The sequence below is a fragment of the Paramormyrops kingsleyae genome, unplaced genomic scaffold, assembly GCF_048594095.1.
Source record: "Paramormyrops kingsleyae isolate MSU_618 unplaced genomic scaffold, PKINGS_0.4 ups203, whole genome shotgun sequence".
Classification (NCBI taxonomy): Eukaryota; Metazoa; Chordata; class Actinopteri; order Osteoglossiformes; family Mormyridae; genus Paramormyrops; species Paramormyrops kingsleyae.
In genome coordinates this window covers 525-28422 of record NW_027326141.1, presented here as the reverse complement: position 1 = coordinate 28422, position 27898 = coordinate 525, and the positions used below count along the sequence as shown (strand labels likewise).

At 43.8% G+C, this 27898-nt stretch overlaps 2 protein-coding genes across 2 annotated transcripts; one reads left to right on the top strand and one right to left on the bottom strand.

Annotated features, from left to right (window-relative positions):
* Positions 1 to 407: 407 nt before the first annotated feature.
* On the top strand, positions 408 to 26651 carry LOC140587384 (phosphatidylinositol 4-kinase alpha-like; the record flags this gene model as incomplete). Its single annotated transcript, XM_072708642.1, has 33 exons — positions 408 to 603; positions 1338 to 1454; positions 2003 to 2096; positions 2232 to 2320; positions 2446 to 2518; positions 2701 to 2960; positions 3530 to 3596; positions 4500 to 4648; positions 5337 to 5402; positions 5491 to 5587; positions 6591 to 6782; positions 7120 to 7220; positions 7724 to 7853; positions 8043 to 8172; positions 8339 to 8434; positions 8516 to 8699; positions 8980 to 9083; positions 9586 to 9754; positions 10316 to 10366; positions 16118 to 16226; positions 16310 to 16446; positions 16662 to 16795; positions 17239 to 17321; positions 17526 to 17596; positions 17695 to 17819; positions 17971 to 18052; positions 18650 to 18733; positions 19017 to 19106; positions 20015 to 20134; positions 24969 to 25061; positions 25212 to 25371; positions 25748 to 25878; positions 26493 to 26651. Coding segments are annotated over exons 1-33 (3846 nt in total), but the record flags the coding sequence as incomplete, so codon positions are not given.
* Positions 12202 to 15120, bottom strand: LOC111854360 (serpin peptidase inhibitor, clade D (heparin cofactor), member 1). The gene is made up of 5 exons (XM_023832242.2): positions 15091 to 15120; positions 13760 to 14682; positions 13274 to 13547; positions 12982 to 13126; positions 12202 to 12808 (listed from the first exon to the last, which is right to left on the bottom strand). The coding sequence occupies exons 2-5, from the start codon at positions 14673 to 14675 to the stop codon at positions 12617 to 12619; spliced, it is 1527 nt and encodes a 508-aa protein (XP_023688010.2). The 5' UTR covers positions 14676 to 14682; positions 15091 to 15120; the 3' UTR covers positions 12202 to 12616.
* Positions 26652 to 27898: the final 1247 nt, after the last annotated feature.

The following is a 27898-nucleotide window of genomic DNA, read 5'->3' as shown; positions in this document are numbered from 1 at the left end:
CAACAACTTTTTGGTCCAGTAGCTTAATATTTGTTCTTTGTGGCTATAAATGTCTTTTTTATGTCTATTTATTCAAGATGGCAATCAACATTTCAATTCATACGAATTAATTTAGCATTTCTAAGTAGTTTCATAAATGTACACTAAACTGCTGGTATGTTTTTAAATTAATTGGTCAGATTTCAACAATAACTTTCTGCTTCTTATTACAACCTAAAATAACAGCTAATTAGTCAAATCCGATCATGTGAAAAACAGAAATACTATTCTGATAGCTCTGTTTATTAGTCTTTTGGATATAAATGTGAAAATAACTATTGAAATACTGACCCCGAATATAGGAAAGGTACTTGCTAGACGACCAGCAGCTAGAATGGGTCTTTGAACTTCGTAACGCGACAGTCCTTTTCGCACTTCTTGGACTGTCAGGCTTTCCGTAATGCGGCTTCCTCGTCCTCTTAGCTTTTTTACGTCGGTTTTCCTGTTTTTGATGGAGAGGCGAAAATGTCGGTGAAAGGGGGAGGACCGAGAGGATTTTACTTTAATACAGTATTATCCCTTGCTCGGTCTTTGGCAGCACACCGACCTTCTCCGGTTGAAAAGGTTTGCGTTTTGTCTAGCCGTCCAATGTTGGGATAAATTGGCATACGCAGTACGAGAATGTGGCACCAGTTGTTTCCCTTACAACTGCTGTCTGCTTTGCTAGCGAGTCAGATAGCAAATATCCTTTGTATTTCGGAATAAGTATAAAACTATTTCAAATGTTACCATAATTTGATTGAGATTTGATTATTCGCATTGTCTGTCTGTTGTGTTACTTTGGTATGTTGTGCTATGACTGACGGTAATATTATAGAGGTTCTTCATTTCATAGCTGTGTTTCCCTGAACCTACTTTTAGTTAACGTAAAATTAATGAATTGCTAACGACTATGATATTAATTGATTGTAATCTGAATATTGCATGTTTCTAGTGTTTCTGCCAAATAATGGTTTATAATTATTTTATTTTGGTACTTAATGTTAAGTTAGGCTTTAAGAATCCTCATGGTGTCATATTTTCATTGCACAAAAACTTAAGCATTCTACACGGACTTGTATATTTATATGCAACAGGCATTCATTTAGAGTGTTGACATCTTGAATTTAAGTCTGTTATCCATAAATCACCTCAATTAAACCCAGTCCGACGACAACAATCATCAATAATACGTCAACGATACAGTATTCAAGTTGACAGCTTGATAATGTAGCCTGGCGTAATACCCGTCAATTAGACCAGGTTATATAAGTGTTTCGGCTTCATTTTTGCTAAGATGCATTGTTGCCTGCCCCCAGGTCCAGAAGCTGCAATGCATGTGCCCCGTGGATTCGCGGGGCGTCTTCCAGCTGGACGAGCGGCGCCGAGATGCCGTGATTGCGCTGGGAATATTTCTGCTAGAATCGGATTTAGAGGTGATGGCTTTCACACAAACTGATAGCTCAAGATTGCATTCACTAAACGTGATCTACAGGAAAACCCTTTAAGACAAAAATTAGCTTTTTGTTGAAGTAAATTAATGTTACCCCTCTTTTAAAATAATTAATGGAAGACTTGACATGGCACAAATAATGTCGTATTATGCCATTGCTTATATATTAATTAACCACAAACTAAGTCTTAGTTGCATACTAATCTCATGTTAATTCATCATTAATGAATTGTGAGACATGATTTATCCTAATCAGTTGCTATTTTATGTATATTTATATGCATTTATATCTGTTAATTTTTTAAACCTTTGTAAACTACTAAGGATCTGCCAAAGGAGCAAGTAATGAATAACACTAGTGAAATACTGATCTCGTGCTTGCTCATCATTATGTAATCGCAATGAATGTTTTATCTCAAGTAGCAACTATATTTGTTCATGATTTGTGCTTCACTAGTAACTGAGTTGTTACTAAGTATTTGTGCCCTGTCAAGTAAAGTGTTACCAATTTATGTATATTTATATTTGCAGCACAAAGACATGATTGTTCCATACCTGCTTGGTCTCCTGAAAGGCTTACCTCGTGTGCAGTGGATTGAGGAGAGCACAGGAAGAAAAGGAAGGGGTGCATTTATTTTTTCCCCATTTCAAATAGTTTAAAACAAATTCTAGGTATCTGATGATCATTTTATAGTGGTAGGATACTACACAGGTCTCAAAGGTATTTAACACCATGTGTTGCTTTTATTTTTTGTTTCAGAAATACTCCCCATAGCAGAGAACTTTAGCTTCTGTCTCGTGACTATGCTGTCAGATGTGGCCCAGAGAGACTCCTTTTCTCGTGGACAGGTCTGTGCTGCAGCTGGTGATCACAGTCAGGAAAAGACATGCTATAATACATCATCATCATCTGTCATTGTGTAAAAAGCATCACACTTACAATATGCCGCTGAGCTAGATCTGTTCCCTGCTAGATTTTGGAAGCTGTCATCACCCTCATGCAGACGCTGATGGAAATGTGTCAGGCACCGGAGAACCATGACAAAGGTAATTTACTTCCTTTTCACTTTGTGTAACATGTTTCTTTCCAGAAAGCATGCTAAAGATAAACCTTTAATTGCCTGGAATTACACCTGATAGTCATGTGACCTTTGTCTCCATCCATCCAAGCATCTTCTGATCGAGAGGGTCTTGTTGTTTGATTAATTTTCTGATGCCTTATCTCACAGAGTACCTGTGCAGGTACACTGTCCCCTGTCTGCTGGGGGTGGCTAGAGCTTTCGGCCGCTACAGCAACACAGATGAGTCCCTGCTGTCCAAGCTTTTCCCGCGGGGGGCCCAGAAGCCCCCCCGCGTGGCAGACGAGATGGAGGGCGTTCGCCGGCGCTCCTTCAACGACTTCCGCTCCATTCTCCCCAGCTCGCTGCTCACAGTATGTCAGGGTGACTCACTGAAGCGCAAGACGGGCAGCGTCTCCAGCCTCTCCCAGGTAACCAGGCCACAGTACAGCTGGCAGCCAGTCCTTGGTGCATTTGTGCTGAAAGGCCCAATGGAGCAATCACACTGGTCACCATGGGACTTGGTCACTGGCATGGAAGGCTAACCCGCAGAGCCACACTCCATCCTAGTTCCTGCTTTAGAGTCTCTCATGGTGTGAGGGCTGTCAGAGTTAGCAGTGGAGCAGTCAAGGCGATCAGGGGTTTGCTCACCTTAAACTCAGTACTGAATGTGAGTTTAAGTAGAAAAATAGGGGAAGAAATGAAAAAGGAGTGATTGGGTGGAAAGGAAACCTGCACTTCCAGAGGCCAACTGGGAACGTCAGTGTTAGTCTTCTGGCTGCTCTGTTAATCCCTGTAGATTTGATATCAGGCTTCAGATTTGTCACTGTGGCTTATTTAGTGTGTCGATTGTTTTTGTTCGATATACTTGGAATATACCGAATGGCCTCCTCTCGTTTGTAAATTTCTTATGTTCTTGTCACCTGTGTCTTTTTATCTAATTTTTGTTTGAAATGTTCATTAAGAATGAGAGGATTTCTGTTTTATTCCTCATCTGCAGCTCAGTCCTGAACGGAGAGGGCCGTCGCCCATTTCCCCGTCTGTCCCGCCCGCTCAGTACTTTGAAGGTAAAGTCATGTGTGCAGCACAGGCGCGCGTCTCATACTTTGTTCTCTTTTATTATTTAAAACCAGCTATGCACAGATGTATTGATTTCCTGGCACAGATGTTCAGGTGAATAAAACTACATGGCAGTCATTGACCTTGGAAAGCCTCTGTAATTTGGAAAAACATACTGTTTGAAAAAGATTTTAATATTTTATTATAGTGTGTATATGGCAGCTTTCAGACAGAGACCAGAATAAAGCTTCTTGGTCTTTATTTGATATGTTGTACTTTGAATGCATATGGGGAATACACTGTACGGCAGATAAGGGCTAATGTCTGCTTTGGATAGATATTATTTCAGGGATTCTGACTGAAATGTTCCTTTGAAATGGCAAACAATCATTTTCAGTAGAGATTATGGGCGCAGGACAGATAGAGGTACGATATTGCCTTTAGGAAACAGGACGTCTCCTTTAGGAGTAATCATACGTAAGAGTTACCACACCACCTTATTTTATCTGGGATTATGTACTTTTCAAAATTCATTTTGTGCAGTGAGTTGACAGCCATCCAGGAAATATTTTAAGTTTAGATTTAGGGTGCTGCTTTGATACATTTCCTTTCATAAATTTCAAAGATGCCCTCAGGTGTGCTCACTGGTTAGACTCTTAGCCCAGCAAGATTAACACAGTAATGTTTCATTTCTGCATTTGGGAACCAATGAATATGTTGTTTCTGTTCTGTTTTGTGTTATAAAATTATAATAGACGGGATCACAGTGTAGGTGTGTGTTTGATTTAATGGGGTCTTTCAGATAATCTGGGGTTTATGGCTGTCATTTTCTCTGTAACTCCCTGTATGTTTCTTGATATGATATTCAGCTGTGTAATACCTGCCCCCCACCCTCCTGCCCTGTCCCCTAGGAGCATATCTCCCAGACGGCAGTGCCTTAGACCCCGAATATTACTTCTCCACAATCAGCTCCAGCTTCTCTGTGTCGCCTCTCTTCATGGGAAGCAGCAACAAGGAGTTTGACGTGCCGCTGCCCGTGCTGAAGCTGCTGCTGCACATGGTGCGAGGCTCTCTGTCTGTCAGCACCACACTGGGGAGGGTAATGGCTGCCTCTGGCATTAGACAGGGGAACTCAGCTATCATTTTAAGGTGGTGAAGTAACTTAATAGATTTTTTAAACATTATTTAATGCTTAAATTGAACACAGTTATTTAAATAATGATGCAGATTTTGAGTGAAAAGCAGCAAGTGTTCACCTCTTGTTTGAGATTACTGTTATTGGGACAAACGTTTATAGCAGACGTAGGTGACCCTGATTCTGGAGGCTGGAATCCAGCAGGTTTTTCATCCTGCCTGGTTCCTGATGAACCACACTTGATCTCAGGCAGATGGTAACACTCGTACACTGTCAGGGGAAAAAAGCACCAATTTGTACCTTTGAGGGTATAATGACTTGTCACTGGCGCTGTACCCTAAAGGGTCTGCCATCTGCACCCTAGCTGTAAGTATTTTTAAGGTACAGAAATGGAACATTTTTTACATTTGGGGGTACATTATTGTTTGTTCCTTGTGTACCCTTTTTCCTGACAGTACAGAAGAGAAAACCCACTGAATACCAGTACTCCAGAATCAGGGGTGCCTACCCCTGGTTTACAGAATTAGATCTCTGCAATCGAAGAACATGCAATACAAATAAACCAGGATTCATTCTTTGCTATCTGTATATATATATTTTTATTTTGTTGCAGGTGAAGCGGTTTGTTTCTGAGTCTTTTTTGAAGAGTCTGGACTCCATGATGGCTGTTGTCATAGGGGTGTGTCATTTTTGTTTTTATCATCACAAATGCAAAAAAAAAACATTTAAAATGGAATGTTAATATTTAGCATGTTCTTTGCGGGTAGGAAAATCATGGGATTGATTTGCATTATAAGAGCTTCAGTGACCCCCTGTACGTGGACATGTTTAAAATGTTGCGGGACACCCTGTACTGCATGAAAGGTAAGAGATGCTGATGTTAACTCAGCATTTCCTTTTCCTTTTTACTTTGATTTGTATTTTTTTTTTATTATTTATGCTTGTTTTTTATTGGATAAAACGTCTGTAATTTATTTGTGGTTATTTTATGTCTGAAACTTTTATATTTTTAGCTGGTTATATTTTTTCAATCAGCTTAGTTTTTGCTGATTTATACAGCGGGGTGTTTTACAGCAGAAATTCATCTTGCAGTTTGTTCTGCAGCTGGTACCCACCCGATTTTTAAATAGCAGTCTTAGGGTGACGTCAGCATTAAATCAATGTCTTTAACCTTGCCTAACCAGCAATTGCCCTTTGGCTCAGTTAAATGTGTAATGGCTTTTCTCTTAAGCAGTGCATCAAAGTCAACGTTTTGAGATTTACAAAAACTGCATTTTCTTTTCAATAACACAGGATTGTTATTTTTATGATGAGTGAATGCGTTGCCTTTTTTGTCACTTTTTAAATGTTAGCTATCTAACAGGAAAAAACATCCTGCAATATAATATAATATTTTGAAATGTAATACAATAATTATTGGAGGCAGTGTGTAGCTCAATGGGTTAGAAATTTGTGTCAGTGGCCAGGAGGTCATGAGTTCAAATCCTGTGGCTTGAGTAATTCTATCACTGCAAGGCCCTTGCAAAAGGCCCTTAACACCAAATGCACCAGGGGTGCTGGCTGCTGGGCGATCCAGTGTTCTGACCCAAGGCTTCTCTCACTTATGTTGCTTTGCACAAAACTGTCAGAAAAATAAATACATGTGATGTAATGTAATAAAATATTAAAGGGCATCTAATGCTAATTTCCGTAAGCCACTGCATTTTTTTTTCCAGTTTATAGAGCAGATCATAAATTTTTTTTTTTTGTGAATTTGGTGGGAGTGGTTGATGGAAGTCCATGACCTCAGAGGGTTGTCCTGCGCTGTAGGTGCTGCTTCCTGGCTTAGCTCGCTGAGTCTCCATCTTCCCTGCTCTCTTCCTGACAGATTTGCCCACCTCCTTCGTGAAGGAGGTCCATGATTTCGTGCTGGAACAGTTCAGCAGCAGCCAGTCGGAGCTGCAGAAGATCCTGCACGACGTGGAGCGCGTGAACACTGAGCTGAGCCCACTGAAGCTGCGTTGCCAGGCCAACGCTGCCTGCGTGGACCTTATGGTGTGGGCAGTCAAGGAAGAGCAGGGTATCTCCATTCCCCCTCACCGTCTGTGCCTTGGGGTTTGCCCCTGTCTGCCATCTAGCACTGGCCCATAACGCCAGATCATACTCTTCTAGCGAGGAATCTCATTATTGGTCATGATGATGTAGTGCTCAATGTTTGTTGTGGTTTCCTGTCACCTTACTCTGAGGGACAGTGAATGAATGAAATACAGTGCACTGAATTCGTTATGTAAAGCCTTAAAGGTTATTTGTTGGTGTGACGTGCAATACGAGAGAGGTAGCGTTATTCCCTCTGTCTGCCTCTTTCCGGCACACCTCCACTGCCATGACTTCAGCGTCACTGTTTAACCCCTTCCTAGGTGCTGAGAACCTGTGCACCAAGCTGTCTGAGAAGCTCCAGTCCAAGACATCCAGCAAAGTCATTATCGCTCACATGCCTCTGCTCATTTGCTGCTTACAGGTGCTGCTCCCTGCCTGTATGATGATGGTTGCCATGGGCATGAGGAGAATGAAAGTGTGATGTATTACCCTGCGTGCTTGCAGTGAGCACGCAGTCCTAAGCTTTTGAGTGGCTCATTTCCTCACTTGATATTTTCTCACGCTTTGTGTGTATGTGGGGGAAAAAGATTCACTGCAACAATTAATTTTGTAACTGTCACAGATGGTTAAACTTTTGAACCAGGGACATGTTTCAGAGTTGTAGTTTGTTATAGTTGACATTAATGCTTGTCATAATTTGGCAGGTCTCAACAAATATCTATGATATGATATGAGATGTCTAAATTGGGTGTAATTTGGCTGTAGAGAGAGAAGTTTAACTGGAGAGGAATTTACTGGCAATTTCCTCTCACAGAACAATTTTTGTAATTGTTGTAGTTGTGTTAGATAAGAAATTAAGCTCTTTTGTAGTAAGTTCATGATGATGATGATGATGATGATGATGATGGTGGTGGCGATGTTCAGGGCCTGGGCCGGCTGTGTGAGCGCTTCCCCGTGGTGGCCCACTCTGTCACCATGTGCCTGCGTGACTTTCTGGTGGTACCCTCTCCTGTGCTAGTGAAGCTCTACAAGTACCACAGCCAGTACAGCACAGGTGAGGTGCATTCTGGGAAAATGGCTGTCAGACACATGGTAGCTGTTCATCCGTTTGTGGTTTTGGTGTCAATTATTGAGTTTATTATTATTATTATTATTATTATTATTATTATTATTTGGAACTTGATGAATATGCTTTCAAGTGGAACTAAACCTCAGACTCTTATTTGGCTGAATCTTTCTCCAGGCACTGGGGACATAAAGATAAGCATCACCAATGAGAATTCCCAGTCCACCTTGAACCTGCTTTCCAACAAGAAGGGCCAGCCCTCCATGTACGAGCAGCTGAGGGACATCTCCATTGACAACATCTGCAGGTAGCCTCTCTGATTCTTCTGGAGCGGACTTGGCTGTGTTGAAGCTTCTCTCTTGTATAGCAGCCTGATTCTTCGAGGAGAGGAGACATAATTTAGGTCTGTCTGCTCTGTTATGCTGCTTCTATGTTGGTCTTTCTCTTGCTGAAGCTACCGTTTCCTTCCCCAGGGGTCTGAAGGCGGGGCTTACTGCAGACCCGGTTACGGTGGAGGCCTTCCTGGCGGGCCTGTCCAATCGCCTCTACATATCCCAGGAGAATGATAAGTGAGCGTGACCGACAACCCCGTCCATCTGTCAGCTTCTGGTTCAGATGTTAATGGTGATCCTGATGGTGATCGTTTGCAGGGACGCCCACCTGATCCCGGACCACACTATCCGGGCTCTGGGCCACATTGCCGTGGCGCTACGGGAAACGCCTCGTGTGATGGAGCCCATCCTGCAGATCCTGCAGCAGAAGTTCTGCCAGCCACCATCACAGCTGGATGTGCTTATAGTGGATCAGTTGGGCTGCATGGTCATCACCGGCAATGTGGGTTCATCCCCCGTGTACATTTATATGCATCGACATGCTCACAGGAGGCCTACAGTCTGTTTGATATACTGCCCCCTATAGGATCATCATGCAGATTGTCATTTTATCAAATTTAACATCTAGATTTAATGTCTTTTTATAAAAGTGGTGAAATCACCTTAAATTTACTGCTCTTTGTTGTTCTTGAAAACATTTTTGAAGATTTAAATATTATGTAAACCTTATGGGGAAACTCGGTAAACCGGCATTTATTAGTTGTTCATTTTAATCCCCTCAGCAATACATCTACCAAGAGGTGTGGAACCTGTTCCAGCAGATAAGTGTGAAGGCCAGCTCCGTGGTCTACTCTGCCACCAAGGACTATAAGGACCACGGATACAGGTGATGCTTCACACCAACCCTTTAGAACTTTGACTTTTTGACATTAGAACAGCAGCATCATGAAATATAGGGATCTGGCTTTAATCATCCACACACCACAGGTACTGTCTGATTGCTTTTCTGATTTGGGCCATTTTGTTAGTCAGTTTTTAAAATGTTTAAAATAAATTCATAAAAGTAATTAATCTGATCGTGTTTAATGCTTTGGTTTCATATGTTCGGACCCAAGAATTCTTTTGAATTTTTTAAAGTACATTTTTCTCTCATGTTTAAATGTCTTGCATATTTATCTTATTTATTGTTTCTTTGTGCTACAACCAATGAGATGAAAATTGTATCTCCACATATGACCCATGTAGCATATAGCTGAAGATGACAATAACGATATCCTGACCTTGACAATGTGCTGGATGGAAGAGTGTGAGTCTGATCAGTCAGCAGTGCAGCTTCTGTTAAGGGATCCTGTGTGTGCTTTTTGGTTTTTGTGTTGATGTCTGAGCAGGCACTGCTCTCTGGCCGTGATTAACGCCCTGGCCAACATCGCCGCCAACCTCCAGGGAGAGCAGATGGTGGACGAGCTCCTGGTAAACCTGCTGGAGCTGTTTGTGCAGTTAGGCCTCGAGGGCAAGAGAGCCAGTGAGCGGGCCAGCGACAAGGGCCCTGCGCTCAAGGTAGGCCTCCGGTCAGATGCAGTGACGTTACTCACATGGTGTGTGATGGTGGGCATGGACTTACTCAAGCCCAGCGACAAGGACCCCACACTCAAGGCCCCCGGTCAGATACCATGACGTTACTCGCATGGTGTGTGATGGTGGGCATGGACTTACTCAAGCCCAGCGACAAGGACCCCACACTCAAGGCCCCCCGGTCAGATGCAGTGACGTTACTCACATGGTGTGTCATGAGGGCACAGAATTTTGACATGATACTGTACCAGTTTTCTCCAATGAATGGAAGTTTAATGAATAAAAGCTTCTCTCTTTAATCCCATCCCCTCTAAGTAGTCGGAAAATAATATTAACTAAGCACTGGTTTGTATGTGTGTTTAATCTTTATCAGCCTTTGATGTAGAAAGGCTGTGATAGGCAGCATGGTTTGTCTCTGGTCGGTAAGGATTCTGCCAGCCTGTATACGTATAAATCGTTGAATAGTTACTATATTGGTCCATGCTTATTGGGCATTCTAGGCTAATTACATGAATCATACTGGTCCTTTCACTGCTTTTCTTCCAGGCGTCCAGCAGTGCTGGGAATCTGGGTGTGCTCATTCCTGTAATAGCTGTGGTAAGACCACCGTGCCGCCGTGCTTTTGGCTGATAGCAGTGCTGCTTCCGGCTCTGGCTCACCCAGCGCTTCTGTGTGACTCCTAGCTGCATTTGAGAAGGTGGCCCATGCCGCCCTTTGCCACCAGTAACATTCGTAGGCGAGTCTGTGAGCTAAAGCCTGCTCTGCTGCTTACATGGAGCCTCTAATTTCAGCAGCTTCAGTCCATGAATCTGATGGATTTAAAGCATATCATTGCATTTTTATTCAAGGTTGTAATTTTAATATAAAATTTGTGAGCATTTAAGTGTTTTTTTCCATCACATGCTATTAATATTGGTCATAATGTTGAGTTAATATACACTCACCTAAAGGATTATTAGGAACACCTGTTCAATTTCTCATTAATGCAATTATCTAATCAACCAATCACATGGCAGTTGCTTCAGTGCATTTAGGGGTGTGGTCCTGGTCAAGACAATCTCCTGAACTCCAAACTGAATGTCAGAATGGGAAAGAAAGGTGATTTAAGCAATTTTGAGCGTGGCATGGTTGTTGGTCCCAGACGGGCCGGTCTGAGTATTTCACAATCTGCTCAGTTACTGGGATTTTCACGCACAACCATTTCTAGGGTTTACAAAGAATGGTGTGCAAAGGGAAAAACATCCAGTATGTGGCAGTCCTGTGGGTGAAAATGCCTTGTTGATGCTAGAGGTCAGAGGAGAATGGGCCGACTGATTCAAGCTGATAGAAGAGCAACTTTGACTGAAATAACCACTCGTTACAACCGAGGTATGCAGCAAAGCATTTGTGAAGCCACAACACGCACAACCTTGAGGCGGATGGGCTACAACAGCAGAAGACCCCACCGGGTACCACTCATCTCCACTACAAATAGGAAAAAGAGGCTACAATTTGCACAAGCTCACCAAAATTGGACAGTTGAAGACTGGAAAAATGTTGCCTGGTCTGATGAGTCTCGATTTCTGTTGAGACATTCAAATGGTAGAGTCAGAATTTGGCGTAAACAGAATGAGAACATGGATCCATCATGCCTTGTTACCACTGTGCAGGCTGGTGGTGGTGGTGTAATGGTGTGGGGGATGTTTTCTTGGCACACTTTAGGCCCCTTAGTGCCAATTGGGCATCGTTTAAATGCCACGGCCTACCTGAGCATTGTTTCTGACCATGTCCATCCCTTTATGACCACCATGTACCCATCCTCTGATGGCTACTTCCAGCAGGATAATGCACCATGTCACAAAGCTCAAATCATTTGAAATTGGTTTCTTGAACATGACAATGAGTTCACTGTACTACAATGGCACCCACAGTTACCAGATCTCAACCCAATAGAGCATCTTTGGGATGTGGTGGAACGGGAGCTTCGTGCCCTGGATGTGCATCCCACAAATCTCCATCAACTGCAAGATGCTATCCTATCAATATGGGCCAACATTTCTGAAGAATGCTTTCAGCACCTTGTTGAATCAATGCCACGTAGAATTAAGGCAGTTCTGAAGGCGAAAGGGGGTCAAACACTGTATTAGTATGGTGTTCCTAATAATCCTTTAGGTGAGTGTATATTAGAAGTGTTAAGAAAAGTACTATTGAAATATGAATTTAAATCCAGTGTTATAACCAAAAAAACCTACATCAGTCTCTTTATACAGTTTTTAAAATCCGTTAACTTTGTGCTTTTGGTTACTTTTTAACTATCGTAACAAATATTTACTCAGCCTTCATAATATGTGGACTCTCTGGACAGTCAATATAGGACTTAGTCAATAATGCCATGCTGGTGTCAACTTTTCAGGCAGCTCTTGTTAATGTTGCTAGAAATGAGAGAATTCCTATAATGGCTATTGTTTATTGCTGGGATATATATGCATTTCACAAAACATTTAGTTTAAAGATTTGTAATTCTATTATTTTATATACACAGTTTATATTAAAATCCTTAAATCTGCTTATACAACATACAGAACAAATGCAGTTATTTCTAGACATAAAGTAACTGAATCAACACATTTGTCCTGCACGATACTTTCTTTTTACTACATTGGTAAAAATTGTATGACATTGACTAGGTCATTGTTGAACTCCTGCTCCCAGAGTGTTTTGCACTGTGGCTCTTTTATTAGCTCCTAGCATGAGGTGCTTTGAGAATTGAGAAACTTGTCACCTTACTCTCAGGCAAGATTGCCAGCAGGCTGTGATGGTTGCCAGTTAAGCGTAAAGGGGCTGGAGGGTGATGTTGGAAGGTTGCAGCTAGTTCTTGGAGGGGTCCACCACCCGACCGATGAAGAGCAGGCAGTTGGTGCGATGCTCATAGATGAGGAAGAGGAATGGGCGGTCCACCACAAAGCGGATTTGCGAGGACAGCGGCATGAAGCCAACGTGTGTCACCGATGCTGCCTGTGTGCCTTCTTCGTTCACGGTGATTGTTCCCTGGTGTTTGAACTGCAGAGATGGAAGGAATTTTTCAATCAGCTGCTGCATTGGAAGCTTTTCACATCGAAACTAGGCAAACAAGTCAGCTTTCAAAGAAAAATAGTTTTCATATACAGCAAACATAAAATGTAAATTACTAGAGCTGTTTACAAAACACACTTGGGAAGTTTTAAAGTTATTACCCAGTTGATCATAATTTTCTCAGATGTCATCTTTGAAAAGTCTCCTGTCTCTCCAAATAGGTCCTTGACTCCCATCTCTTTGAGATTTTCAATCAGATCATAATTTTGCTCCAGAGTAAATTTAGGAAAAACAACTTCCCGTGTTCTGATGAGAAGAAAAAATTATCACCAAAGTAAGACACATTACACTAGTGCAATAGGGTTTAAACAAATGGAAGGCTCTGCCTGTCTTTATACATCTTAGGTGGTACTGTGAACCTTCATTGAGAAGGTGGTCTGCAGAACGACGTACCGGTTGGTCATGTTGCTCATCCACCTTTTAATCACGGATGGCGAGATTTCCTTCTCCAAATTGCGCATGCCACTGATCTTGCGTGGTAGAGCTACCAGCATGCTGATGTTGCCAATGTACGGCATCTGCAGGACATCACACTGCAGCTCGTGATCAGCAGCTGCCTGGTAGTTGCCCCGGTTCTGCATCATGGGGACCCTCACATACTTCCTCTCGCTGATGTGGAAGTTCCGGTAGTATGTCGCATCCTTTGAGAATTTTTGTTCCCAGTTGCCTGTCAGAAAATTTGTCATTTTAAATGATTTCATTTATTACAGTTCAGCAAGTAGTTATTTCTGCAGTGAGCCATAGAATGTTATTTAATAGAAATTAACTATAGCTTAAAATGATCTGTTTTTTAGCAGAATACATGCTACTTAGCTGCTTGTGGTCCATCGACAAGCTACTCATTACTGGATGAGTGGACTGTTATGGGGAGTTTTATACCTTTGAAATAGATGTAGTTCAGGAGCATCATCACCATGTTGGGATCCACGCTCTTAAGAGGCATGTTGATCAAGCCCTTGGTCAGCTTCTGGATACGCCGGTTAGCCATTCCCAGGAAGGCTGGGTCTTTGAAGTCCACCGTTTGTGGCTCAGCAAAATAATATGTCTTCATATCCTTCCTGAACGGCTCTTCCAAGGTTATATCCCTCTTGACATAGAGATCGTTGACAGAGCGTAGCACATAGCCGAAATTCCGCCGGAAGAGACGATGGGTGAGCTTAAGGAAGAGCTTGTGGACTGTGATGTCCTCGTAGTGCACGCTGGCATTGACAAAGTCGGCAAAACCGAGGGTCTTGGAGAGTTGCTCATGGGTGCTAGGCCCTGTGCCAAGGTCCATCATGCCCATGGCTATGGAAATGCCCACTGGGGCCAACAGGATGTTGTCTGTCTGGTTGATGTGGTTACGCAAGCTCCGGTAGAGGCTAAAGCCAAAGCGGGCGTTTACGATGTTGAGCCGCTCAATGCGAGACCTCCCGTTAAAGAGATGCAAAAGTCGGGCCCGACGGACCTTGGGGTCAGAAGGCTCATTGGAGATCTCTGTGTCTGGGATGGTGATGTCATCGATTTCGTCACCCTCGCTGTAGTCATCTTCTGACAGGATTTTGTCAAAGTCTATGTAGTCCTCATCCTCAAACCCATCAAATGCTAGGTCGTTTGTGACGGTGTTCTCCTTATGATAGTCCAGCGGGATGGCTTCTGCATCCAGCACCTTGCCCTCAGTGAGACTCCGAGGATCCACGGGCTGCGACTGATTCTGCTCCATGAAGTCAAAGTGCAGCTTGATGTCCTTGATCCCCGCGTAACTTGGGGACAGCAGGAGGCATGATGCTGCCACAACTTTGAGAAACCACATCATGGGAGCTCTGATGAAGACATTTCACATAGTGAAGTTGAGTTTGACAAATATGAACATTCAGCTGTACCATCAGAAATACCTGCTAATTTTGCTCCCATATGACATTCATATGGCATCTTTTTTTTTTTTTAAGTATTAAACAAAAATTACATGTTAGTATAAAATATACAATAATCCTCAATACAATAATTTTTACTTGACAACAGCAATTTGTTTTAGTGCAAAAGCCAGTTCGATTTTTGCTGATTACCCTCAAATTTTTATTGGAATAATGGAGGTCAGTATGCATTTCCCCTTTTGCATCCTTTTTTACTTTAGTTCTCTACCTTGCACTTACGAAAAAGTCAGCTCTGTTTATTAGCTTGTACCTCTGGAAACCAGTGTGGGAGATGTGCGAAGCTGCATCAAGGCTTACCTCTGCACTGATGGCAGCTGTTGTGCTGTATCTGTTTTCCACCCCAAGGCAAAATCCAGTAGCGTAAAGTGAACTTTGATGCATTTCCCAATGCAAACACCCATCCAGTTCAAATACTTCGAAGTGCTGTGTCAGTTCAAACCCTTTAACCATTACCTTGACTTACTGGAAGCCTGATTCCCCTGCACACCCCACATTATTTACCAAATCCCACGGCTGTTTCGAGTTTCGAGTGAGCTTTATTAAAAAGTGGTTAGACAATACCTTGTCTGTTGTCAGCCTGTTTTCTAGTAAATACTTCAGAGATCCGTCTTGTGCTGTACTGTAATTACTGTGGTTCCTCCCGGTATTTTGTTCACATTCTGTCTGGCCACCTGGCTGAGACTGATCACATTGCGGCCCGCCTGAAGATCACGGGAAATGCAAAATAGACTCTGCGCAGGATGACTGTCCTCAGCGGCCTTGTCTGCCTCATTATGCTCACAGCTGACGGTTTAATAGCTGAGTCTGGAGCCTGCGTCTTAATCATCGGGAGCAGCAGATGTTTGGATGTGCAGGCTCTGCCTGCTCCTTGTCCCCTGCTCTGCCTGCTCTGCAAGCCTTAAAACCTCCACCCTTTGCCTCTGACCCTTTGCTCCTCCTGCTGTTTTATTTGCATTTGTTGTGGAGTTGAAATAAACATGTCAAATCAATATGGCAGTGGGAATGTGAACTGGTAATTCTACAGGAGTATATGGCAGCAGGGATTAGAGTACAATATAGAACAGCTTCACATTTCATCCATTGATCCCATGATCCTTGGTGCTTAGAACTTGTCAATTGATTGCTAATCATTTTATACCTGTAATCATCATTGCAATTGTTTTGCTTTTCTCTCTGAATAATAAGGTGAAGTGAACATTAAATTAGAACAGGTAAATCTGCTTTGGACCTTTAGAGTTTTACACATTAGCTGAGCTAAAAGTAGCCCTTATTGGAGCCCTTGGAGTCTTACTCTGCGCCATATTGTTGGCTGTCACCCCGTCAGCTGACCCGGCGCCTGCCCCCCATCAAAGAAGCCCGGCCCCGGCTGCAGAAGCTCTTCCGGGACTTTTGGCTCTACTCCGTGGTGATGGGCTTTGCGGTGGAGGGCTCAGGTAGGCCGTGGGCCGCCGGCTCGTTGTCGGGATGAGATGGAGACGAGCTTCTCTATGACAAACTTCCTGGCGTCTGTGTGCAGGGCTGTGGCCTGAGGAGTGGCACGAGGGCGTGTGCGAGATCGCCACCAAGTCCCCCCTCCTGACCTTCCCCAGTGGAGAGCCGCTACGCTCTGAGCTGCAGTACAACTCGGCGCTCAAGAACGACACCGTCACCGCGGTAATACCCTGTCGCCGGCCAAAGCTCATCCTCAGAACACACAGGGGGAAACATTTTATATTCAGAAATCACTCCAGCTACCTCGTATGTCAGTAATTATCACTGTTGATCGATGCGTGATGTGATGCCGAAGCAAGTTGGTTTCCTTGCAGTGGAGGCCTGTCACATCCCAGTTTAGATGCGTTGGTTTTAGTGTCTCAAATTGCCTCCCGCAGGGGGAGCTGAACGAGCTTCGGAGCACCATCATCAACTTGCTGGACCCACCGCCTGAGGTGGCCGCACTTATCAACAAGCTGGACTTTGCCATGTCCACCTACTTGCTGTCCGTGTACCGGCTGGAGTACATGAGGTATGGGCCTGGTCAGAGCAGCACTTATCGGCGGCTGCCGAGCGAGTCCTTTCACTTTTTCACGCTCCGCTATTGCTAGTGCAGTGGCTCTGCGGGTAGCACCATGTCCTCACACCACCTGGGTCACGACTATAATTCTTGCCCCCCCTCTCTTTGGTCTGGGCATGTTTCCTGCACATCTTCCTGTTCATTCCTTCAGTGCAAAAGCATGCAGTTCAGGTGAATCTGCATCTGTAAAATGCACATAGTGTGTGATAATGTGCCTTTAAGGAAACTATAAGGATTCGGATGATTTAAATCATTAAAAAAATAGTAATTCAAATAAATCATAGCATATATTGTAACATGATGCTCAATCCATTCTTTATAATAAAGTTACTGTCTGCCAGGTTGTGAGTTCTTGTGTATCAGTGCAGTGCTGGTTTCTCATTGGCTGTTGCCAGGGTGCTGCGCTCCATGGATCATGATCGCTTCCAGGTGATGTTCCGCTATTTTGAGGACAAAGCCATCCAGAAGGACAAGTCAGGTAGGGCCCGGAGCAGCATGCAAACTAAATGCTAAGCCTTTAGAAGAGCTCCTCACAAACGGGGCTGAAATTGTGTGTAAGAGAATATAATGGATTAATAGATACTAAATGTAAAATGCTTGAAACGTAAAGAGCCATATGTTGAAATGCCATAAGCTTAGAGTCTGTACCTACAGCTGTTTTGTATGACTTTTTGGTCCCCAGGAATGATGCAGTGTGTCATAGCTGTGGGGGACAAGGTCTTCGAAGTCTTTCTTCAAATGATGGCAGACAAGGTAGACTCAGATTGCCCAGACATTGAGCATATGAGAAAGTAATTGACCTTCCTCCCTTTGTGACCATGATCTCTTTGTCCTTCACTTCTGTCCTGTAGCAAAAGACCAAAGAGCATGAGGAGGAGCTTGAGCGCCACGCCCAGTTCCTGCTGGTTAACTTCAACCACACCCACAAGAGAATCCGTAGGGTGGCTGACAAGTACCTCTCTGGCCTGGCTGAGACGTAAGGGGCTCCTCTGTGTGAACCCGCGCCTGCTGGTGACTGGACTCATGCCTCTAATTTTGTGTTCAGTGTGAGCCAGGCTGTGGAGCTGTGGGTATTGCTGCTGTTGTGTTTGTATGTGAGTAAGGGTTCCTGCCTCCTCTCTTCCCAGATTCCCTCATCTACTGTGGAGCGGCCGAGTATTGAGGACCATGCTAGACATCCTGCAGACCCTGTCGCTGTCCCTCAGTGCTGTACGTGCTGTATGACGCCCCACAGAGGGGTCATGTTCTAACTCCCTGAAATCATCCTAATGTTTCATTGTCATTTGTCCATTAACAATGCATATATAGTGGTACCTTGGAACCAAAAGGCTGGTCGGATTGCGATTTGGTCGAGCTCCAAGAATTTCCTTTTAAGAAATGTGAATGAATTTACTCCATTCCAGAGCCCAGAATGATTGCCTATTTACTCTTATCTACCTACCTAACTAATGATAAAATAACAACCATTATTTAACTAATGCACACATGAAAAATCACACATACAAAAGCAATAAGCATGAAATAACTGACAATCCCACACTCCGAAGCGAGAGCCGACACACGTGCAACACCTACAGCCTCTTTGGTTTGCTGATATCACTGCTCACAGCATTAACGTACATCCAGATCTTTGCATAGGCATTATTTGGTTTTATCAGGTTACGTAATTAATTAGCTACTTAACTGACTTGCACTTGATCTTAATTGTACTTTAGCTCTAAAGAGGTCCCCCATTGTATATGGCAGTCATAAGCAGGAGTCCCTGATACCTGCTGCTGGCTGCTTTTTTTCCCTCCCCATGACCAGGATATCCACAAGGACCAGCCTTACTACGACATCCCGGACACCCCCTACCGGATCACGGTGCCAGACACGTACGAAGCGAGGGAGGTAATGCCTGCTGCAGCCCGATTCCGATTCTGCCCACTTGCTGTCTGCTTCTTCCTGAGACTGGTGCCACACAGCTGGATCCTATCTGGCTACGTTTCATGTTTTTTTCAATCCCTCCTGCCGTAGTTGTTTGGATTCCTTGTGACTGCATTTTGGTTTTTAATCATCCGGTTGAGTTGCTTCCTATCAGGCCCTTTAGGGGGCAGTACTGCAGCCTGTATAACCATTTGAGGACCTATGGCTGCACCCAGATCTCTGACGGCGTCTGTGGCTCCCCCTGTAGAGCATCGTGAAGGACTTTGCTGCCCGCTGCGGTGAGATCCTGAAAGAGGCCATGAAGTGGGCCTCCTCTGTCACCAAGTCCCACCTCCAGGTAGGTCCACACCCCACTCAGATCTTAAGGCAACAGGCATGTTCTGTTCAACCTTGCTTCAACAAGACTGCCAGTTTGCGTTTGTTTTTCTTAGAAAAATGTTTCAGTAGTAATTACATTTTGCACACAAGTGCATTCATAGTTAATCACATTATTTCTGGTTCAGTGGTAAAGGACTCTAGGATCATAGCAGTGTCTGTGTCTCCTGTAATCAGGGCTTACCCTAAAATAAACTTAATGTCTTGTTTTTAAATTTCTTGTGAGTAGGTACCAGCAAATTGCTCCAGGTTACATAAAAAAAATCAGCATGTTTTATTTTGATCCCAAAGAAAGATAAAAATTTAAAGTAATTATTTGTCATGGTTTTTGAGACATGGCTGTTGGGGTATGCCCTGACCCGATGAGCAGAGGCCCTTTAATTTCCATGGTGGTGATTGTGATTTCTGCTGTTGATCGTGTGATTTTGATCATTTGAAGAATGTTTTTTTCAAGCATAATTTGATGGGTAGTTTTATTGGATTTTTGCAGCTTCTGCGAGAAAGATGAGGGTGAAATTGACCAATATTTTACCTGAAGAATGCACCGTTATAGTCATTTGCATTTTAGTGGATAACTGCAGCGTGGGTTTTGAATTAAATAACAGCAAGGTGTAGTTTAAAATGTCAGATACATTTTTTGTAATGAAAATAACAGATATTTAATGGACAGAAAAATAAGGTGAATCTGAAGCTTTTTGAGTGTTTTTTTTCGCTCCTCTTTTGCTTCAGTCAGTGTACTCGCCTCCTGTACTTTACATTCCTCCTTGTAGACGTTCATTGTGGTCGTAAGCACTTATAAGATGCCCGTATGGGTGGTTGGGAGTGTTATTCTTCCTTTTAAATGTCATAACAAGCTACCACATCTTGTAGGAGTACCTGAACAAGCACCAGAACTGGGTTTCAGGCCTGTCCCAGCACACAGGGCTGGCTATGGCCACAGAGAGCATCCTGCACTTCGCTGGCTACAACCGGCAGAGCACCACGCTGGGGGTGAGTGCCGATCGGGCTGAGGGGCATGGGGGGCATGGGGGGCATGGGGGGCATGGGGGGCATGGGGGGCGGGGGCTGATGGCCTGCTCTGGTATGTCACATTGGGAATGCAGTGTCGTTGCATGTCCTCCTGCTTATAGTTACATACACGACATGTAATACTGCTTTCAGGAACACTGTCACCCTGCTGTGTCAGATTGGTGACAGCGCATATGGGAACACTGTCACCCTGCTCCATCACACTGGTGACGGCACGTACAGGAACACTGTCACCCTGCTGTGTCACATTGATGACGCCGCATATGAGAACATTGTAACCCTACTGTGTCACACTGGTGACGGCGTGTACGGGAACGCGGTGCGTGCAGGAACACCGTCACCCTGCCGTGTCACTTTGGTAAGCATGTATGGGGACACTGTCACCCTGCTGTGTCACATTGGCGACTGCGTGTACAGGAACACTGCCCACCCTGCTGTGTCACAATGGTGACAGTACATCGTTGAACACTGTCACCCTGCTGTGTCACATTGGTGACTGTGCGTACAGTAACAGTCACGCTGCCGTGTCTGATTGGTGTGGCACGTACAGGAACACTGTCACCCTGCCGTGTCACATTGGTGACTGTGCGTACAGGAACACTGTCACCCTGCCGTGTCACATTGGTGACTGCGTGTACAGGAACACTGTCATCCTGCCATGTCATACTGGCAGTGTAGTGTCATTCAATGTCTCCCTTTGTACAGTTGAAGAGGATGGTTATGATTTAAAGTTCAGCTGTAGATTAAAATGGGCATGAACTGCTCCGGCTGGCACTTTGATCGGGGCCCAGAGCAACCACAGCACCAAAGCACTCAGCTTGCTGTGAACCTGCTGTGCTCAGGGTGAATTCTGTGATGCTGATTGAAAGGGGATGCAGGAGTCTCATTTGGTATGTTGTATTGAGTGAGAGATGCAGGGCATTTTAGAAGATGGATGTTTCTGGAAGGCTGAGGGCGTTCACGGTAGAAGGAGACTGAATATCTGATTTCACTGGGCTGACGTCTCAGTGGCTCAGTTATTTACAACATAAACATTCATTGAAAATCTCAGCATGGAGTAGGTATGGCTGTGTGGTTTAGGCCTCGGTGCCTTTGATCAGAAGGTCACCAGTTCCATTCAAGCCCCCTGGACAAGTGTCTTAACCCCCCAGCGCTGGGGGTGTATGCAGGCTGACCTTGCGCTGTGACTCCAAAACATGTTCTCTCACCTGCATTGATCTCTGTGTGTCTCATGAAGAGCAAAGTGGAATACGTGAAGTCCACCCACAGGGACAGCCCCCCCCCCCCCCCCCCCCCCAAAAAAAAAGAAAATACTCTGGAGTATCTCAAAGCCCAGTAGCAAATCCCAGTCCAGCCCTGCTTGTGGTTAAATAAAATACTATCGCAGTATAGTCTATGCCAGGGGGCTCAAACTCCAGTCCTGGGGGGCCGGAGCCCTACACAGTTTTTGATTCACCCTCATTTAACACACCTGATTCAACTCCTTGTGCTAATTACCACACAGCTCTTCAGCTGAATCATTTGTGGTGGAACAGGGAAAGAACTAAGCTACACAGGGCTCCAGCCCCCCAGGACTGGAGTTTGACACTCCTGGTCTATGCAGTTTTTGAAACTGGATTTGTAGTTTGCACATTGAGTGGTACAATAATATTTACCATTGATCATGTTCAAATGAATGCAGTGACCTCTTAATGCAAGTGAAAACCTCAGTAGTTTTATTGTAAACAGTGGTCTTCTGTAGATGCTTCTGTATATCACAGCACATTATAATGCTAAAATCCTGCAGTCCCATGCAGAGAAACATTACCAGTTGGACAGTTGCATCATTTAATTTAAATTCTCTCTCCACTTAGATTACCTTTCATATCAGAATTACAATCAGTATCTCTTCGCCATGTGCCACTGTTTTCACACTGGTACTGTATAATCAATTTTTATATATTGATAATATTTGAGGTAGATATTCCATAGATACTTCTTGGTGAGCAAATGGTCACTAAATATTCCTTTTCAAATATTGCCTTATTCTAAAAATTCTGTTTTGTGTGTGATTTGATCATTTCTTTTATGTAACATAATTTAGAAGAGTAGAGTTGGTTGTCGAGAAAAAAAGCAAGATATTTTTTAAAAATTAAAGATCCTTTCTCCAGCCCCTGTTTGCCTCTAAGTCACTGTACAGTGACCCTTTATCTGTCATCTCCTGGATGATGATTCACAGTTGGGTAAGTACTGAAAACTCACAGGGCTGTCAGAATGATTTTCTGGAGTGTGTTGATGGTTTCCTTTTGATGGTAGATGGCTGAAGCTATTGGACAGCAGATTAAGGTAAGCGAATAGAATTAGATTATGAATAGATACAGAAAATGCTCTTCCGGATCCCTTTAGGTGAAATCGTATCCTTACTAATGGTGGTTACAGTGTTGGCAATGATGCCAGTTATCCCAGACTAACAAGGAAACAAAATCAGTTTTGAATCATTACTGAAATAACAATAGTGAAATTCGTGCAACTTTTGGGTTGTGCATAGCCTGTGAAAAGACTGCATGGCTATAGTAAAGAATATTAAATATAAGATATTTGAGTTCCTGTGTTAACAGAATCATTAGTTGTTAGTTAAATCATAATGGATTCTTCCTGAAAATGGTGTTGTGGTTTATGTCTGAGGAAGGACTTTACTCTCTGACTTTGTGACCGGGGGGTAGCGTAGAGCAGGCCTGGCTAATAGGGACCAAAAGCTATATCTCATATATCTCAGTACTTTCTATGAAGTGGGGGCTACATGTTCAGTTGTAAGTCAGTTATTAAAGCAGAGTACGGTCAAAATGAAATGGAAATAAGGGTTTTACTTCCTTGTTTGCAAATATACATCTACAGCTATTCAGTATAGACAAAAGTCTATACTAGAAGTCTCAAAGACAAAAATAAATTATGTCTATAACAGCGTTGCAGTGTTTGGTGAAGTAAAGCAGCTACGACATAAAACGTTTCACTGCACTATGTCCACCAACAGACTCTCTTTTTCCCTCAGTTTAAGAAATTGTTCTCAAAACATAAGGTGAATGTTTAGGAACAAAAAAACTATCTAAATCTAAAATCTATTTGGCAAATGGCTCTAAAATCAGAAGCCAGACAACCATTGAAAGTGCACTTTATAACAGGACAAATACTCATTTTATCATATCGGCCTTCAATAAAATAAAACAAATCGCAAATTCTGATATTTTAATCCTCTGAGCCGTCTGTCAATTTAACAACAAAATGAACAACGTAACAATATTTCCTCGCCGTGAGACCCCCGTGAGAGGCGAATGGAATGTTGTTGTTTTTTTTTTTTTTTTTAATTTTTTTATTTTTGCTGTGAATTCTTTTCTTTGCTCTTTGCTCCCGTCTGAGTATCAAAATCTCCATTAACCCAATCAGAAATAATAATAATTCATTAATACATTAACAACCCTAATTTTAGCATGCAGAAAAGTATATCAATATAAATGGTATTGAAAATATTTCGCTATACCTCAGAAAGTCGATATGTACCGGGGTTTTTTCTTTCTTTTCTGCACATTGGATAGTAATGGCTGTCGGTCTGTCAGCTTTCGGTGCCTCCGGGTGTCTCACGCCATGTGTGCGTCTGTGTTGGATTGTATTTCTGCGTGTCTGCATGCCATGTGTGGTTATTGCTCTGACCGTTGCATCCTGTTTTATGTCCCATAACCCCCCCCCCCCACCTCACATTGTTCCCGTGCTCCTGTCGCCTCCATGCTGCGCCTCTCTCCCCTTCGCTCCCCCCCATGGTAGGCCGCCTTCCCTCAGGTTGGTCTACTGCGGCGCCCCCCACTGGTCTCTTAAGTGCATGTATCCATCCGCCTCTGGCCTCTTTGGAGATCTGTCCCGGTACTGCCAGTGTCTGGGTCTGTCAGGGCTCTGGGTACACATCACTGTCACATGTCACCAGTCACTGTCACTCCCACACGTGTGATGGTGAGGGATGTGGATTTGGAGGTGGGGGGCCTTTAACATGTCACATCACGTCACCAGCACTCAGATATGGAGTCTTCAGCTGCAAAACACAGTGCTGGATGTTATGCTGCTTAACTGTACGGTAGCTTAAGGTTGTATTTAAAGGAAAATTCCACCTGTAAATGAGTTTATTTCCTCTAGAGGGTGCTCTGTATATTCACGCGGCATTCAGAGCCAAAGAGAGCTGTTTCGTTCTTCTTTCCCTTCACTGTTGTTCCTGATCTAAGGATCAAACATGCTGTTTGTTTTGGGTTTAACATTTTGTTAAAATAGGGTGATTCTCTGGATGCCTTCACTGCTGTTTCCCTTGAGTGTGTGAAAAGCAGACGAGCAGCCTGTTCCACTGTAAACCGCGACAGTGCACTGTGCAGTGTACAGCCAGACTGCCTGCGGTCTGCTGAGAATCACCCCAAGGAAACAATGTCAGTGTCTGTCTTGTTGTTATTTATGGAATAAACATGCCTGCTGGAGATTGTTTGTTTCTCATTTTTAACGTAAGTAGGTACAAGTGTGGAATAGTTTCAGAGGTGGAATTATCCTTTAATCAGTGTGGACCTGTCACTGCCTCAAATAAGCACAAATTTCTGAAGCTGTTACTATACTGTTTTGGTAAGAGTATTTTTGCAATGGATTTTCTCCACCTTCTGCTTGGTAAATCAAGTTGTGAGGCTTGCGGAGTCATGGCAGGCGTGTGGTGTGTTGTGAGTTGAGCCTCCTGACTCGTGGGCTGCCTGCAGATCCTGACTCTGCCGGAATGACCCTGGCGCTTGCTTTCCAGACTACGCAGCTAACAGAGAGGCCTGCCTGCGTCAAGAAGGACTATTCCAACTTTATGGCCTCCCTCAACCTGCGCAATCGCTACACTGGGGAGGTATGGAAGCATTCTTGTGTGTGTGTGTGCGTGTGCGTGTGTGTGTGTGTGTGTGTGTGTGTGTGTGTGTGTAATTGTATATCTAGATGACTTGGGTTAGGTCTTGTTCACATGAGGTCTGTGCTGAAGGGCCGTGTGTCTGCTTGACAGGTAGCAGGTATGCTGCAATTCTCTGAGGCCACGCAGAGCAGCATTGCCGACCTCAACAAGCTGATGATTGGTCAGATGGAGGAGGCGCTGGAAGCTAGGATGCCCGAGGGCTTTGCTCAGGCCATGTTCAAGCTCACAGCCCTGCTCATCAGCTCCAAAGGCAAGGCGCTAAAAGGCTAAGGCCGCATTGAGCCTGTGCGTCTTTGTCTGTGTGTGATCCACATGTACCTTACCTTGTGGGGACCAAATGTTTCCACAACTTGAAGAATACCTGTTTTTTTTGACCTTATGGGGACCAGGAAAGGGAAAACTCAATTTTAAAAAACTTCCTGACTGCAATCAAAAAGCTAAAAATGCAAAAACAGTTATTTTGTTTGGTTGTTTATGGTTACGGTTAGAGCTGGGGTGGGGTTAAGGTTGTCATAATTAGCATGAGCATTTTTCCCATAGAAATGAACACATCATATCACACAGATATGATTACAGGTGTACATGCGTGCGTGTGCTTAAACACTCTGCCTATATCCCTCCTCCAGCAGACTGCGACCCCCAGCTCCTGCACCAGCTGTGCTGGGCGCCTCTCAAGATGTTCACTGAGCACGGCATGGAGGCTGCCATTGCCTGCTGGGAGTGGCTGCTGGCAGCCAAGAACGGTGTTGAAGTGCCGGTACGTGACCCGTGGCGACATCACCGCATGCAAAATAACACGCCACACTGACGTACACGATTTGGACACTGAGTGTAGTTCAGGTTATGCTCTGCAGTTCATAGTAATGTTAGCAATGCTTCCCATCATGATAAAATAGCATTAAAGTCCAAAATTCATCTTTTCAGTTCAAAGAGGACAGAGAGAACAAGGGTTTGTGGCCTTATTTTGACCTTTAAGCCTTGGTGTGTCTTGGGATGTTTTGTTACACATTGGGTGTTTCTCAATGTGAAGAATGCATTGATCATGCTTGTGGTCTTGGCACCAGCGATGTTACTACTTACCTCCAAAGGATGAACTTGGAATGAATCATGGGATTGTTGTCATTTAGCAAGGATACAACCAACTTGATATTTGGGGTGGGGCAAGACCAACATCCAGGGATTTTTACCGTCCTCCATACTCCTGTTTTTAGTATTGGAACTGGTCTTCGGCAATGGCAGATGATGTAAGAGGTACACCCATCATAAATGAACCTGGTTAATTGCATTGAGTGGCTCTGCAAAGTATTGAGGGGCTTCAGTCTCCCTAGCTGGCTCAGCACGTGTTGGCTTCTCTTGGTGCTGTCGCTGCAGTTCATGCGCGAGATGGCTGGAGCCTGGCACATGACGGTGGAGCTGAAGATGGGGCTCTTCTCCGAGGCCCGGCTGGAGGCTGACCCCCTGGCCGCGTCCGAGGAGAGCCAGCCCATGCCGTGCCCCCCCGAGGTCATTCCACATTCCATCTGGATCGAGGTGAGTCTCTCCTCACCTCCCGTGTCGATGGAGCTCATCTCAACTCCTCTCATTGTCTTGGCTTCACTTAATGACGTTTATGCTGCTACCTACTCTATGCTTTAGTGCGTGGTGCTCCTTACCAGCTCCAAGGACAGGTGGTTTACTGTCCTCGAAGCACTCAGCTCACCCTGCTTCCACTCCATTGGTGGTGGGGGTCCTGCAGAGGGATGCAAGCCAATCTCATTCAACTTTAGTTAGTCAGTACATTTACATGCAGACTAAGAAAATCGAATTATTGTGTTAGTTTGACTAAAACCATCTGACTAAAACTGGACTTGTTAGTCTGACTGAAATCGCATTTTTCAAAGTCAGACTAAGATTCCCGATAATGCGATTGGGAGTTGATTTATTCCTGCATGTATGCGCTCAACTGGATGCAAACTGGCCAAGGTGCTCTGCACTCCCCCCCCCCCCCCCCCCCCCGGCTTTGACGTGGAAGTAGCAGAAGAACCCGGTACACAGAAGAAGCTTGTAGAATAGCAGAGGACATACAGCATGTTTACAATGTACAGGGCTGTATTTACTGCTCAACTAAAGGGCGCTTTTCCACTGGACCAGGTACTGTACTTTTGGTACTTCAAAAAGATACCTATGGTACGGTATTAAAGGTGTTGGTTTTCCACTGGCATAAAAACTGGTACCAGCACTGAATGACATCACAATGCGAAGCAGAATATTTTGTACTGAATTTGATAAATGCCTGTAGTAAATTATATGGCTTGACGATGTGCAATATTAATAGCAACGTTGCATGTATTTCTTACATCGCTAGTCAGCTATATTAAAATAAGGCTTTTTCTTACTTTCAGTTCTGTACGGACATTATAGTGCGGGGGTTCAAGTTTTGCTAAAATAGTTTTGCTTTGTTACTCTCATTGGAAAAAAACTTAGCAAGCTTTGCAATTTTAATCATTATTCCTTTTATAGATTCTTATACTGTATGTTTAAAAATCTGTTTACAGTTTACCTGCTTTTGCGTGAGCGCTGCAGATATCTCTGAGGCAATCATAATCAATTTCATTCTTGCTGTTTAAATCGCTCAAAGATGGGTTTCTGAGAAATTTATGAACTCCTTTTTTATTTTTTAAATACCCCAGTATTTATTACCACAAAATCAAATCGCTATATTTATAACAAAATGACATTGCTAGGACAGCATGCTATATGCCAGCTGTATTAGTATATTCAGTAAAATACTTAATTTC

What these genes read in the sequence shown, in the direction of transcription:
- LOC111854360 (XM_023832242.2), bottom strand. Translation starts at nt 14,675, where the DNA reads ATGATGTGGTTTCTCAAAGTTGTGGCAGCATCATGCCTCCTGCTGTCC. An exon ending in ATGAGCAACATGACCAACCG is followed by an intron (nt 13,127 to 13,273) that starts GTACGTCGTTCT and finishes TCTTCTCATCAG; the next exon opens with AACACGGGAAGTTGTTTTTC. An exon ending in AGAAAATTATGATCAACTGG is followed by an intron (nt 12,809 to 12,981) that starts GTAATAACTTTA and finishes CCATCTCTGCAG; the next exon opens with TTCAAACACCAGGGAACAAT.